Here is a 16,093-nt window from a genome sequence, read left to right as displayed (position 1 = left end):
ACTCTGCATAAATTTCTGGATTGTCATTCCAGTTCACATGGAATTCCTCCACTTTATTATTCCTTTTTGCACAATAGTATTCCATCACCAACATATACCACAATTTGTTCAGCCATTTCTCAATTGATGGACACTGTCATTTTTCAGTTTTTTTTCCATCACAAAGAGTGAGACTATTAATATTTTTGTACAAGTCTTTTTCCTTATTATCTCTTTGGGAAGCAGTGGTATGGCAGAATCAAAGGTTAGACAGCCTTTTATATTTGATATTATTAAGAGGGAAAGCAAGTATGAATAGAAACACTTGTTAAACACTTAATACATGCCAAGAACTTTACATATATTATCTCACTGATCCACAGAAAACCTTGGGAGATAACTGCTATTATTATCTTCCTTTTAGAGTTGAGGAATCTCATAGATAAATAAATTGATTAGATAGATAGATAGGTAGGTAGGTAGGTAGGTAGGTAGGTAGGTAGGTAGGTAGATAGATAGAGGTAGAATGACTTGCCCAGGAGCATACAAAAATTAGTAATTATCTAAAGCTTGATTTGAAGTCAGGTCTTTCTGACTCCAGACCTAGATTTTGGTGCACTAGAGTTATCTAATTTCATCCTGTTAAATTATCTTAAAAATATAAGTAGCAGGTCCTGTAATTGGTTTGTTTAGCTTGTAATATCCTATTACTAATATATAGCTACTTCTTTCATCAAAAAAGTGTATTATCTAAATATTATTTTACACTAAGTAACTGAATTTAATAAGTATTATCATAATAAAGGAAGTAAAATTTTTTATGTGAAATTGAGGCACAATGTAGTAAGTTAACTTAGAATCAGATAGCACATTGTATATAGTGTTATTTTTATATTACACTATAATTTTGAAGTCTGAAATTCATTTTCCTTTTATTTAATAGCGGATATTATGGTACTTACACAGATTTGTTAGTAAGACAGTAATTTCTCCTAAAGTATTATATATAGGAAATAAGAGTCAATAAGAAAAGGGAGAGCATTGTGAAATATAAAATGGATAATTTTGAGTTAATTAAATTGAAAAGTTTTTATACAAAAGATCTAATGTTGCCAAGATTAGAAGGAAGCAGAAAATTGGGGGAGGGGAATTTATAGACATCCCCTTAGGTAGTGGTCTCATATCTAAAATAGAATACTTTGTTAAATTGATAAGAATAAGAGCCATCCTCCAATGGATAAATAGCAGAAGACATGAATAGACAATTTTCAGATGAAGAAATCAAAGCTATAACATTATGTGAAAAAGGCTGTAAATTGCTATGGATTAGAGAAATGCATACTAAAATAATTTTGAAATATCATCTCACACCCATCAAAGTAGATACAATGATTAAAAGACAAAGTGATAAATGTTGGAGGGGATGTGGAAAAATGGGGACCCTTTTACACTGTTGGTAGAATTATGAACTGATCCACCCATTTTGTAGAGCAATTTGGAACTATACCTAGAGAATTATAAATCTATGTTTACTCTTAAACTCAGCAATACCATTGCTAAGTCTGCATCCCAATGAGATCAGGGAAAACAGAGAAAGAACCCATTTATTTCAAACTATTTATAGCAGCTCTCTTTGTAGTGACAAAGAATTGAGAGGGATGTCTATCAATTTGAGAATGACTAAATACATTGTTGAATATAATTGTTATAGGATACTTCGGTATCATAAGAAGTGATGAGCAGGTTAATTTTTTTAAAACTTGGAAAGAGCTACATGAGATAATGAATAGTGAAATGAGTAGAACCAAGACAATATGATACATAACTACAGGATTAACACTGGAAGAATAAATTATGAATGTTAAATCCAGATTACATCTGAAAGGTGAAAACACGAAAGACAATTTACATGAATTGTCAGTCTCCTGAATGATATCTTGTCTGATGTGAGGTTGGTAGTCAGGGAATGGGACACTTGTGGATAGAATTTATTATATAGATATGAAGAAAAGTAAGTTAAACAGATAAGATATTTGTGATTTAATTTATGTATAATATTTTTTTCTCTGTATATAGAAATGCTTGCTTATTTGGTTTTGTGAAATTGGAATTAAAAAAATACCCACCCTCAAATATAACAGAAAAATTCTCTATAAATAGGTGACATTTTCATATCCTGCAGAAAGTAAATTTTTTTAGCTTTCTTATCTCAAGAACAATGGGAAGATAAGAAAACTTTAGTAATAATAATTAGGTTTACAAATATTTATCACTTTTTCTAACAGAGAGAATCAGGATCACAACAGGAAATAAATACCCTTGTAAAAAAGAAGATTTCTATGGATGAAGAAAATGTTTGCTTAAAGAAAGAATTGAATGACTTACATAAGAAATTTAAAGATCAATGTCAAGAGCTTAAGGTATATTGACTTGTACATAGTTTTATAGGACTGTAGCTTTGAAGTCCTTCTTTAAGCATTGTCAGCCTTTGTGGCACAGAAAGTGACAAGCTTAGAGGAAAATTGCCTTAGGCCTTCCTGTATCATAGAGTTTTCTAACACACCAAACTCTGGGAAAGCTGCTTTAAAGCTAAGAATCTAAGCTTTATAACTTTCAAATAAATAGTTAATGATGGAAATGGAGCAAAGAAAGTAGGAGTGTGAAGATGTGGCTTCTTGTAATTAGATTCTGATGGGACTAGCATTATTAATTGATAAAGCTCAGGTCTGGGAGGATATGTCTGTGTGGGTCTCAAAAATAGCTGGGGACAGCATCAAAGGCAGATTGATCAATTAATGTGCTCTTTGCAAATGTGTGCTCATCAAAGCTGTCATCCAGTTAAAAAATATGACCTTTCCACCTGCATGAAAAGAGGCCAATAAAAGTACACAGGTGACCTTGGCCATCAAATATAGAAAAATGTTGTGAGGATAAAACTGCACAGCTTATATCTGTTTTTTAATTCTCACTTTTGTTGTTGTTTTTATTATTGTTTGTTTTGTTTATTGATCCTCATGGTACTGTCTCCTGAACACTATGAAGAGGTTACAAAAGAAGGAAGAGCAAAACATAATGATTATCAGAGAGCTAGAGGAAGTAAATAAGGAATTAAATATACGCTGTACTGAACTGCTAAATGATGTGGAGAACCTGAGAAAGGAGGAAACACAGTGGAGAAAAGAAAAAAATGACATTGATTACAGAATGAAGGTATGAGGGAGAAATGACATTGGGTTCTTGTTTGAGATCTAACTTCTAATAGGCAGTTTCATTATATGTTATTTTCTTTCGGTAAGAAGTTATATATTCAAATCCACCAACAGGGACTGACATTCATTTATATTCCTTCACTTAAGACCCATAGCTTTTTAAAAATTGATGTTGCAAAGCAGGAAACTGACTTCAAATAAGTCATCCTAAAATGTAATCATTAAAAAATAAAAGCTATTGCATTTTCAAATAAAATATGGTTTGAAAAACATATTTTGAATCCTGTGTTTTGACTTTTTTCATTTATAGTTTAAATTCATAAATATTACCAGATTGCATTGGATTAGATAGTTTTAAGATCATGTATTTCTTAAGACCATTAAAATTCCCCATATCACCAAAGAGAAGAAAAAATTAAGTATAATCAGTAACAACAAAAATTTTTTAATCCTGTTCATAATAGTTTTTTTGTTTTAAAAGGTCTTTATTCTTAATGAAGTATTTTGTATGAAATTAAAAGTTATTTACATTAAATATTTATCATATCCTCATTTTCTTTCACATTATGAGATTTATACTTACTTTCACATATTTATCAGTTAAGCCCATATTTTTAATTTTTAAATTTTTGACTTCATCTAAAATTGTATTTTAATGTAAATTTATTCAAAGGAATCTTATGAAATTAATGGAAATTTGAGTAACTCTTGTATATGTGCAAATAAAATGTGTATATTTACTCAAACTTAGTTCAGTATATATTCTAAAAATAATCTCTGTTTATAGAGAAAAGATGCACACACACATAAAAACATATTTGTACCTATATACATAGATTCATATGTATATACTTAAGTTATGTTTATATATATAGGTATATAGAGGATACATTTAGGTATATAGTATTCAAGTATTTAAGGAGGTATAATAACTCTGTACAACCTCTTTATTAAACTAGTAAGGTGTGGAGATAATATAAAGAGCTATAAATTTTTTAATGAACAAATTTATTAATTACCTTCTTTTAGAGGAACACCCTCAAAAGTAAATATTATCTTTCTTTTGTACATAGTCTATGATTTTTGTTCTCATAAAGATCTCCCAAATATGGATTTTTATTGTTGCAGATCTACATTTCAGCAATATGTGTCCTTAGAAGATTGCCTGGGGCATTGAGAGGTTAAGTGACTCAGGGTCACACAGCCATCTGTTGTGTTTGTCCTGTGTTTTTGAAGAGGAATGGTGACATCTTAGGGTGATGTCTGGACTTGTATATGAATTGGATTTAAGTGGGGCAGAGTTGTATATGTTAGAGGGAAGCATCTGAACCCATTTCTTGATTCCAAAGCCAGTTTTCTATGCAACAAGCATAATTATAATAATACTCATTAGATGATAAATACATCAGAGATTTATAAGACAAACTACTACTTGTCTGAGTGAAATGGTTGTTACCAAGGAGGGAAGGCTTCATGGAGGAAATGACACTGCAGTTTTAAAGAATGGATGGGAATTAATTAGTGACAAAAAAGAAGGATGACTTTTGATTCATAAGAAATAGAATGAACAGGGGTATGAAGAAAGTGGATCAAAGTGCATGTTTTTGTTTTTATCCATGGTGTGGAAACAAAGGTGGGGTTTAATGGGCAGAGAGAAATTTAGTTTGGTTGAAACATAGAATGGAATAATATTAAATAAGACTTGAAATGTAGTCTGGTGCCAGATTACATAGGCCTTTGAATATCAAACAATCAAATTTCAATTTTGCTTAGTAGAAATTAGAGGGCTACTAAAGTTTTTTTGATAAGAATAGTGATAGGATTCGATTTTTATTTAAGAAAGGTTCTTTTGAGTGGAGTATAGAGAATGAATTTTATGAAGTAAAGGTTTTAGACAGAAAATCTTAAAGGAGGGTGTTAGCAACGAAGACTGTACTAGGGTTGAAGAAGAAGAAATAGAGATGCATATGAAAGATGCTGCTGCTGCTGCTGCTGCTGCTACTACTAGTAATAATAATAATCATTGTAGCGACATCAAATTTCATCCCATGTTTACATTGTGAACAGGGAAAAGACTAGGTAACAACCTTTAAAGCAATGCCAGACAAATCAATATGCAGTGAAGATTTTGTGAACCTTAACACCTCTCTAGTAGCTGAAGAGGGTTTGTAGCAACCCTTAATTATTGGCAAATTTGATTCTGGTTAGCAACTCATCCAATATGGTAAAATTATTACTTTGAATCTAAGAAATGGTGCACAGGGGATTGCAAAGTGGCCCTACTCAAAGCTGTAGTGGTGGTTAGCTTGATATGGAAAGCAATAGTACCACAGGAAGATAAGAACCATCAGAAAAATCAAATTATAACATGTTGCATGTTGGAAATATTTCAGTGCAAATGGTAATGACCAGGAAAGTGGACACATAAAGAGGAATGAATATTTGGACATTTTAATTATATAGTAAAAGTTGTATAGAGTATAACATACTATAGAATATAGAAACAAAATTGAAAAGAAACATCACTAATTGTAGGCAAAGTTTTCATTTAGCTTTATATTTTGTTAATGGTATTCTCAACACTAAGGCACATAGAAACTTATTTATAGCCACTGCAGAATAACTATTAAAAATAGCTTAAAGGCCAAATTAGAGAAAACAAGAGACAAGATAGTTGTACTCCTAAAATTTGAAGAGAAAAAATTTGGAGACTCTGAGGTCAATGAAAATCCTTATTTAATGCAAAATCTACAAATTATAAATAATCATATGGGTGACAAGTATAGCACTGAGATTTTAAATGTTTTTGAAAAATAGGTAGGCATATTTAGATTAGAATTCACCAAAGATCTTTTTTTTTCAGTTTGATGACATGAATCCATCTAGCAGATCAATTCACAAAAGTTAGCTTCTTCCATAATATTTGACAGCAAATGAAAAAAAATATTTCTGCACATAGTCAACTATGTAGTATCCATTGCCTTGGTAAGAACCACAGGAAGAATGCTGAAGTTGTAAAATAATATCCCTAAGCACAGGCATTAAATATGACCAGAGCAGAGCTATTAAAGCACTCCAGAAAGGTATTGGAAGATGGTATCAAAACTTCTGGTTTGTACATGCAACAAAAAATTTGATTTCCAAATTACCCTATTAAATGAAACAAAATGAAACATGGAAAGAAATATGAAAAACAAAAGCAGATAAACATTCTACATTAGTTTAACCAACAATTGAAAAACAAATCAGAAGTCAATTATAGCTAGTAGAGCATTTGAACTTCAGTCTTCCCGACTCTCAAGGCCTATGCTACTTGCCTGAGGTTAAAGTGATAGACAATAAAAGCAAAGAAGAAAATAAACAATTCAACATTAATAACAAACTTTATTATAGAGGATTAAAGAAAAAAGAAAGATAAGCAAAAAGATACGGAATTTTTCTGGATATCCATAGTCTCAAGAAGCCTAGCACAATAAAATTCCATATTAGATTAAATAAAAAAATATGCATTATCAATTTAATGAATGTCAGAAGTTTCATCTAAGACTATGCTAAAACTAGCTTTTCTGTAAAACAAATTGGTAGGCCTGGACAAATTCCATAATTATTGGTTATTATTATTATTATTATTATCACTGTCATAAATTAATTACTTGTAAGGCCAGAATTGAGGGCAGGGTAAGACACCCTTTTCCTCACATTCCCTCTTTGGAAGACTTTTTTTTTGGAAAATTTTATTTAGTTAATTAATTTAGAATATTTTTCCACGGTTATAAGATTCATTTCATATTCTTTCCCAGCTCTTCCCCAACTTCCTCCTGTAGCCGATACATAATTCCTCTAGTATTAATATGTGTCATTGATCAAGATCCATTTCCATACCATTGATATTTGCACTAGGGTGATCATTTAGAGTCTATATCCCCAATTATATCCTCACCAACCCTTGTGATCAAGCAGTTGTTTTTCTTCTGTTTCTACTCCCACAGTTCTTCCTCTGAATGTGGATAGTGTTCTTTCTCATAAGTCCCTCAGAATTGTCCTGGATAATGATCTAGCATTGCTGCTAGTAGAGAAGTCCATTTCATTTGATTGTGTCACAGTGTATTAGTCTCTGTGTACAATGTTCTGGTTCTGCTTCTTTCACTGCATCAATTCCTGGAGGTCGTTCCAGTTCACATGGAATTCCTCCAGTTTATTATTCCTTGGAGCACAATAGTATTCCATCACCAACAGACCCCACAATTTGTTCAGCCATTCCCCAATTGGAGGGCATCCTCTCATTTTCCAAGTTTTTGCCATCACAAAGAGCGCAGATATGAATATTTTGATATAAGTCTTGTTCCTTATGATCTCTTTAGGGTAGAAACCCAGCAGTGCAATGGCTGGATCAAAGGGTAGGCAGTATTTTATTTTATTTTAATTTTTATTTTTTTAAAACCTTATCCTCTGTCTTGGAGTCAAAATGCAGTATTGACTCCAAGGCAGAAGAGCAGTAAGGGCTAGGCAATAGGGGTTAAGTGACTTGCCCAGGGTCACACAGCTGGGAAATGTCTGAGGCCATATTTGAACCTAAGACCTCCCGTCTCTAGGCCTGACTCTCAATCCACTGAGCCACCCAGCTGATCCAGTAGGCAGTCTTTTAGTGCTCTTTGGGGGCCTAGTTTTTTTGGGAAGACTTTTGAAATAGCCCTGACATAATTTGCTGCCGAAAAGGAAAAGAAGACTTTGGGTTAAATTGTATGTCTTTTAAAAATGATCCTTTGAGTCATTAGCTTTTCTATATCCCCAACCAGTCCTCTTAATACTTAGTCATCCATGGGTAGAAGCTGTCTGCAAAGCCTGCATGTGGGTGATCAGAACTTAGAAGGACAACTTTGAGTCTGCTCCATGGAGTGGCCCATATTGCCCAATACAGGAGGAATTAGGTACTTTCTTAGCTATATTCAAGGGTCAAGAATGTGCATTACAGAGCTTTTGTTTTGATATTGGTGTTCTTGCTACTTACAGTCTGTGTGCATATTGTTCTGATTTTGCTTTACTCCAATTAAATAAATATTCCCATGAGTCACTGAATACTTCATATAGAAGTAGATGCTAGAAATAAAAAAAAAATTGTGGGGATAAGATAGGTGAAGAAGTGAACATATACCAAAGATATATACAAAACTCTTTGGCTTCATTAATACCCCACAAAAGGCAATGAAAGAGTTCTCAACCAATAGTGCTCTATATGCTTACTTTTTCGTCTCTACACATCTTTTTAATGTGTATGATTTGTATGACTTAAGAGGCAGCAAGTGCTTGACTTGGATTCAGAAAGACTTGACATTCAGATCCTTCCTCTGATACTAATTGTATCACCATGAGCAAGCCACTTAAATTGCTTGAGTTCATGTTTCTTCATCGGGAAAAGAGCAGGTTGAATTAGGTGGCTTTTTAGATCCCTTCCAGTTTGACCATCATCAGTAAACAACCTTTTCTTTGAGGTTCAAACTATTCAGATTTATCACCTAATCCAGATCCTCTGTTACTGGATTATCCAGATCATTCTGTTTCCTTCCTTAGTTCAGTGCCCAGTTCAGTTTTTCTCTCTAAACTTAGCTTCATAGGAGACTTATTATGAATATTCAAATACCTTAACTTCTGAGTTTCTTATTCTATGCAGTTTCCATGACCCACTCTTTCCCTCCACCTTAGTTACACAGAGATGGTCATAGACTTGATCTTAACATCACCCATAAGTATTCAACTTTCATGTTCACGAGCTTTGAAATTCCTCCCTTGGATCGTAACCTAAAATTGTATCTTTTTATCCCTACTTTATTCCTTAACCTGCTTGTTGTCCTTGCTGTGACCTCTGATTGCTTTGCCCTTTAGTTCTTTCCATGAAATACAGAACTCTTCTTCCTTTTGTATCTTGAAGTCTTGGTAAATCAGGTTAACTCAACAGCATTCTCTACACTTGAATTCTTTGCTCCTTTGTCCTATTGCTAATAATTCTTTGCTAAATCACAACTTTGAATTAAGTCCATAGTCTGCCACCTTCACTTCTAGTCACATATTATTGAGAGAACTGGAGAACATCATGAAACAATGTTGAAAATGTCCTCTACAAATTTATGTTACACAACCTCAATTGGGTCCTGAGGGTAACAAGGGAATCCTTTTTTACTTGTCTAGTTGAATTACTATACCACTCACTTCAGCTTCTATTTTAAGCTTATTCATGACTTTTTAAGCCTCTCATGGTACCTCCTCCCATAACCCTCTTAGCTAAAACCCAGTCTCATATTTCAGTGACAAAATTGAATCCATTTGATGAATTCTCCTCTTTCCTCTTCTTCTTATATCAAGCTGATATCTTCTTTCACTATTTCTTCCTTTACACCTCTCATGAAAAGATAGTCCTTATCAAAGCAAACCCTTCTATATTCATTCTTGATAAAAAATCTTTTCAGGAAAGCTAGATGTTGCTATATTTGGAGTCTGAAAGACCTGCATGTACATTCTGACTCTTGCATTTACTGGTTATGTGATCCTTGGGAAATCATTTAATCTCTCTTTAATTTCTTTATCTGAAAAATGAGGATTATAATAGCATCCACCTCCCAGGGTTATTGTGAGGAAGGATCAGATATTTAAAATACTGTGCAAACTTTAAAATCCTAGTTATCATCATCCTCATCATCAAGGTCCTTGCTCTTCATCTCTCCACTTTTAATATTTTTGTATCTATTATGCTGCTTAAAAAAGCCACTCTATTTTTACCTATCCTTTAAAACCCTCATTTGATTCTCTTATCTTCACTAGCTAGAACCCAAACCTCTTCTCTCTTCAGTTAAACTTCTTGAGAAAGTCATTCATACTCACAACCTCCACTTCTCCCATTGGATGTTAAACAAACTCTCCAGAATTTGACTTTCAATCTCATTATTCAACTGAAAATATTTTATCTGAAACCAACATGTTCTTTTTATAATTACATTTTATTTTTTAAATTAAAATTTATTTTTGGCCATCCCATTTTTTCTACTTTGAAAGAGAAAAATACTTATAACAGATTTATATTATATTATTTGAAATTTAATAATTAAATTAAAATTGAAAATTTAGTTAAAAATGTAAATCCAACAAAATGAATTTAAGGAAATGAATTATTTTATTGACCACATCCAAAATATATCTTCATGCTTAGCCTGTTGCTTCTCTGACAGTGTAAAGATAATTTTAGGGTTGTGACTTAAAAATCTAGATTTAATTGGTCACCGGGCAAAATCTCAAATTAAATACCCAAGTCAGTCTGGAAATTTATGATAACTTAATTAATACAGAGGGAAGGAATTTAAGAAGAAGGAGGGAAGAGGACATAGGATTTCTCTTGCCTGACCTGTGCCAGGGGGAGTTTTAAAATCCCCACCTCTAGGTCTCTGAAGAGGTTTAGAGGCTTCTAAGAGGAGAAAGTTGGAAAGTAAAGGAGGAAAACTCAGCCAGAAACTCACCACTGAACCGGACAATAGCTTGTAGCCACACTAAGATGCCAAAAGGCCCAGCACACTGCTATCAGCCAACTCTCTACCACCAAAGGAGCCGGAGAGAGGAAATGACCCAACTATATAGACCTTTCACTCTTGTGTCTCCTCATCTAAATGCCTATTCTTTTTAGTTCTCATCTTCTTTGATTAGATTATATTTTTAGAGTTACTTAACACTTCTTTGTTAAGTTCACCTTTTCTGAATTACTTAACCTTTTTGTGATTAATCTTTATAGTTACTTAACACCTTTTTGTATTAAGATCTTAAAATAGACTTAGCTTAAAGTTTTAGCTTCACTATAAGGTAAGAGTTAAGTACATTCATTGTTCAATCAGGAGATTACAACTTTTATCTTCCCCTAAAGTAGGGTCTAAGTAGGGTGGAGTAATTTAGAGTTCCCAAGACATTCCTGATTTTTGTTAAACTAAGTATCTTCATTATTACAATAGCTAAATCCAATCTCCACAACAGGAAGTAATACTTAAATCATTGGTCTTTTGAAATCATGTTTGGCCATTATATTAATCTGAACTCTTAAATTTTTAAATTTTTCTTCTTGTAATTGTAATAACAATTTATAAATTGTTGTTCTGGCACTGCTCACTTCACTACATCAGTTCATACAAGTCTTCTCAGGTTTTTCTGATATTTTACTCTTTATTTCAGTGATATTATGATGCAATAGCTTCCCATTGTAATAATCTTATGTCATAATTTATTTACCAGTTGTTCACTCAATGGGTACTATGTTAATTTTCAGTTCTTTGCCACCAAGAAAATAACTCTTAGAATTATTTTTGTACATATGAATCCTTTTTCTCTTTATTTGATATACTTGGAGTATAGACCTATTAGTGATGTCTGTGGACCACAGTATAGTAACTTTTTTGAACATATTTTCCATTTGATTTCTTGAATGTCTAGAGTACTTTATAACTTCACTGATGGTATATTATTATTCTGTTTTCTTACAACCTCTTCATTTGTCATTTTTATTTTGTCAACATACTCAATTTGATGGTTGAACTTAGGAGGTGCTTTGATTCTAATTTTTAGTTATTTGGAACATTCTTTCATCTTCTTATTGATAGTTTGCATTTTTTTCTCTGAAAATTGCCTGTTCATATCATTTGACCAATTATCAATTGGGGAATGACTTTTATTCTTATAAATTTGAATTTGTTCCCCATGCATCTAGGAAAAGGATCATGCAAATGGGTTTCCAGTATTTTTTCCATGTTATCTTTTTCTTTTCTAATTTTAGTTGAATTGATTTTATTTGTGCAAGTGTATCTGACTTTTATATGATCAAACAATTTTTAATCTTCTATAATCTCTATTTCTTTGGTCATGAATGCTCCCTCTAGTAAGAAACATTTAAGGTATTTTCTTCTTTGTTATTTTAAATTGTTTCTGATGTCACTTTTTATTTCTATGTAGATTTTTTTATGAAGTATTTGATATGTGCCAAGTTTCTGCTATACTTTTTCCTAGTTATTCCAGCAGTTTTTATTAGATACTAGATTAGTCCTTTTTCGGCATCTAGGTGGCACAATAGATTGAGTGCTGGCTTGAGTAAGACATCTTCTTGAGTTCAGATATAGCCTCAGATACTTACTGCCTCAGTTTCCCCATATGGAAAGTGAGCTTGAGAAGAAAATGACAAACCATTCTAGTATTTTTGCCAAGAAATACCAAATGGGATCATGAAGATTCAGACATGACTAAAATGACTGAATAATAACAACAAATTCTCATTTAAAGGTTAGGACCTTTTGGTTTATCAATCACCTGTTTATTGTGCTTATTTACTTCTGCATATTGTGAAAGTGATCACCAGTAACCATCTTCTGTATGTCTTATTTACTTATTTACTTCAATAATTAATACTTTGTATTATAGTTTTAAATCTAGGTACCCTTCATTATTTCAATTATTTTTCTGATATTTCCCTTAAGATTCTTGATCTTTTGTTCTTTAGGTGAATTTTGTTATTTTTCTCTAGCTCTATGAAGTTAACTTTTGTGGTTTGATTAGTATTATACAGAAGTTGTTTATGCATTTTGGATATAATCTTATATTATTATTAATAATAATATGTTGAAAATTTTCATAACATTGAGTCAACGTTTTATTGCTGATATAAATCCAATGTGGTAATAGTATAACTTTTATTATGTTAATGTATTCTTCTTATTAATATTTTATCTAATTTTTCCATCAATATTCATTTTGGGTATTGGTCTATAATTCTCTTTCTTTGTTTTGACTCATCTTGGATTATGTCTTAAAATCATATTGTAGAATTTCTGGATTCCCTAATCAATAAGATAGAAGATGATAGACTTTCCAATGCTCTAGACCTCTTAAAAACTCCAAAATTGTAATATATTTAAGATGAAAAGAAATTTAAATTTATGACAGGAACCTTAAAAAGGTAACAGTCTTATGAACTAATAAAAGAAATGGCAAATCCATACTTTCTAACAAGTTCTTACTGCATCCTCTCACCCCAAAACTACCATTCTCTGTTATGATAACATGTGCATTTTCAACAGAATTCAACTGTCTGTTCAAACCCAATGACATCCTAGAAATGGAATGACCAGAATTTTGCTCTGAATGGTTCCATAGAGTGTCAGTATTGTGGGCTGCAACAGTGTTTAAAAGAACTGAGGAACAAAAGGAACTAGTATCAGACACAAGCATAGATGTTGGGCTCCACTAGGCCTGATAAATAAAAGAGGACTATCATTCAAATATACTGTACCTGAAGTCGGGGAGATCTCAGTTCAAATGTGACTTCAAACTCCTACTAACTGTGTGACCTTGGGCAAGTTACTTAACTTCTATTTGTCTTAATCCACTGGAGAAGAAAATGACAAACTGCTCCAGAATCTTTGACAAAAAATACCATGGGTGTAGTGTTATGAAGAATCAGACATGACTGAATGAACAATAACACACATTCAAATATATACAGTTCTTTATCTTCAGAGATAAATTGGGAAAGATATTGAGACCAGTAAAACATGAATTTTTTTGAAATGCATTCTGTGCATTTTAACGTTCATAACTAGTAACAGAAGGAAATATGGCCTCTATATGATCCACATCCATGTAGACATCTATGAATAAATGTTGCAAGAGAAAGTAATATTAATCAATACTTGATGATTTCTATATTAGCAAACATAATTTCATGTCAGCAAAACAATGATGTCAAATATAGATTTTACAGAGACAATTTCTCCCAGAAGAACATGAAAATTAACAAAATGAAACAATGATTTTAAGAAGGGCAAAGATTAATATTAATTTTCATGATTTGGGATACAGGAAAATTCCAACCATGGGACAATATCCTCTCTATTTAACTGTATGAAATGATATTTATAAGACTGAGGCAGTGCAGGAAAGGGAGAGTTGCTACGGACATAATAGAGAATTAGAAAGTTAATAAAAATAGAAACTATTTGTGAGAACTGAAAGCATATACTTTAGAACCATTAATTATGTTAGGAATACCTAAAGAAGTAATAAATGTAAGATCCATTACTCAAAGAACAATAGCATAGACTAGACAGAAAGGAAAAGAGGAAGAGGAATTACAAAAAGAATGAGTGAGTAAATACTTTCTAGAAAAAATGCATAACATGAAATTTAAAAATTTCCCAATCAAAATAAAAAGTGAAAAGGGAGTATAAGAAGAGGGAGGATTTACATGACTAGGTGAGTGAAAAAAAGACTGAAAGAATTAGATAACTTAATAAAAGGAAAAGAAGTGGAACAACTAAGATAATTGCCCCAAACTCAGGAAAGTTGTAAAAAATAAGGGGCTGCAATAAATCTTTAGGATAAAGGGAAGTGAGCTGGTGGGACTAGCGATGCCATTAAAGTAGGGTAAGCTAAAATAAGTGGAGACATATGTTTACAAAAGAAAAAAAGAAAAATACAAAAATTTGGTGGAAACCGGAATACTAGAAATGAATGGAAGAAAATACAAACTTAAAAATATGAAAAGATTGAAGCAATAAATTGAAAAAGTGACAAATTGGCTCAGAAAACAAAATAGTGCAATCTATTATTTACAACAAGAACATTTTGAAAACAAAGAGGTACAAATAATAAAAATTTAGGGTTAGAAGAAAATTCTAAAAAAAAAGAAAACTGTGCATTAGATGAATTAAAAAAAGTGGGACATGTCATGATGCTACCCAACAAAGCAAAAACAAAATTTTAAAAGAAAAAAGAGACAAGCAAGGAAATTATGTTATGCTAAAAGGTATCATATATGATCAACTAGTAGCAGTGTTAAACTGACATGATTCAAATTCCTTAGCATAGAAATATAAACAAAAATTCTATATAAAGACAGACAGTAATAAACCAGTGATAGAAGATTTCTAATGTCTCTTTCTTGGTTTGGAGAAAATCTAAAAGAAAGATAAACAAAAGGAAAAATAGAGCACTGAATGAATTTCTGGAGAAACTAGAGCTGATACTCCCATTTGAACCACTAAACAATATATGCATTTCTTAACACTACATAGAACTTTTACAAAAAATTGGCTACACATTAGAGTACAGAGATATGGCAAATTTAAAAAGTCAGAAATAATAAATATGTTTTGCACAGTATAATGCCATAAAAAATAATCTGTTCAGTCAATAGAAATATGAGAGAGACTGAAATGTCTAGTTAATAATATAAATCTAAATAATAAGTACATTAAAGAACATATGAGCAAAACAATAATATTTCATAGGAAATGATGAAAAAATAAAATTTTCTAGAATGAATCTTAAACCACCTCCAGAGAAAAACTATATCCCCCAAAGCATACATTAATAAAATAGGCCAGGTTCAATTATGATTAATTTAAAAATTAGAAATCCAAGAAATAAGCACACTTGAAGTAAGCACAAAGTAGTAAAATTATAGAAGAAATAGAAACTAGAAGTGAAAAGTTATAGAAATGATATATTAGAAGCTGATCATTTGCAATGATTATTTAAATGAACAAACCTTTAGCCAATCTGATTAAAAAGAAAGGGACAGAAAATTCAACAAAATATTTTTGTTTGTTTATATATTTGTTTGTTTGGTTATTTTCTAAGAAACCAGAAGAATAAAAAAGAATTATGGGAACATAAAATAAAGAAGTATATCTTTAAAAGTATGAATTATTTAAGTTAGCATGAAAAAATAAAGATCTTAGATAATCTACTCTAAGAAACAGTAATAAAACTCACTTTAAAGGAAATACCAAGTTTAGATGAATTAACAAAGGAAGGCTATCAAAATTTTAAAGAACAGTTTACTCCAGTACTATACAAATTATTACTCAAAATTGAGAAAGAAAACA

The 16,093-nt window shown here is 31.6% G+C and overlaps 1 protein-coding gene across 1 annotated transcript in view; it reads left to right on the top strand.

The window, feature by feature from the left end:
• The window catches only part of CNTLN (centlein), a 512,321-nt gene that overhangs the window by 167,807 nt on the left and 328,421 nt on the right, over positions 1–16,093 (top strand). The window contains exons 5-6 of the mRNA XM_016424268.2: positions 2,265–2,399; positions 3,022–3,189. Of these exons, the coding sequence (XP_016279754.2) occupies positions 2,319–2,399; positions 3,022–3,189 (249 nt within the window). The 5' untranslated portion in view covers positions 2,265–2,318. The remainder of the gene's footprint in view (positions 1–2,264; positions 2,400–3,021; positions 3,190–16,093) is intronic.

The sequence above is a fragment of the Monodelphis domestica genome, chromosome 7, assembly GCF_027887165.1.
Source record: "Monodelphis domestica isolate mMonDom1 chromosome 7, mMonDom1.pri, whole genome shotgun sequence".
Taxonomy (NCBI): Eukaryota; Metazoa; Chordata; class Mammalia; order Didelphimorphia; family Didelphidae; genus Monodelphis; species Monodelphis domestica.
Note: the sequence above shows the minus strand (reverse complement) of the source record. Positions and strands in the feature narration are given on the sequence as shown.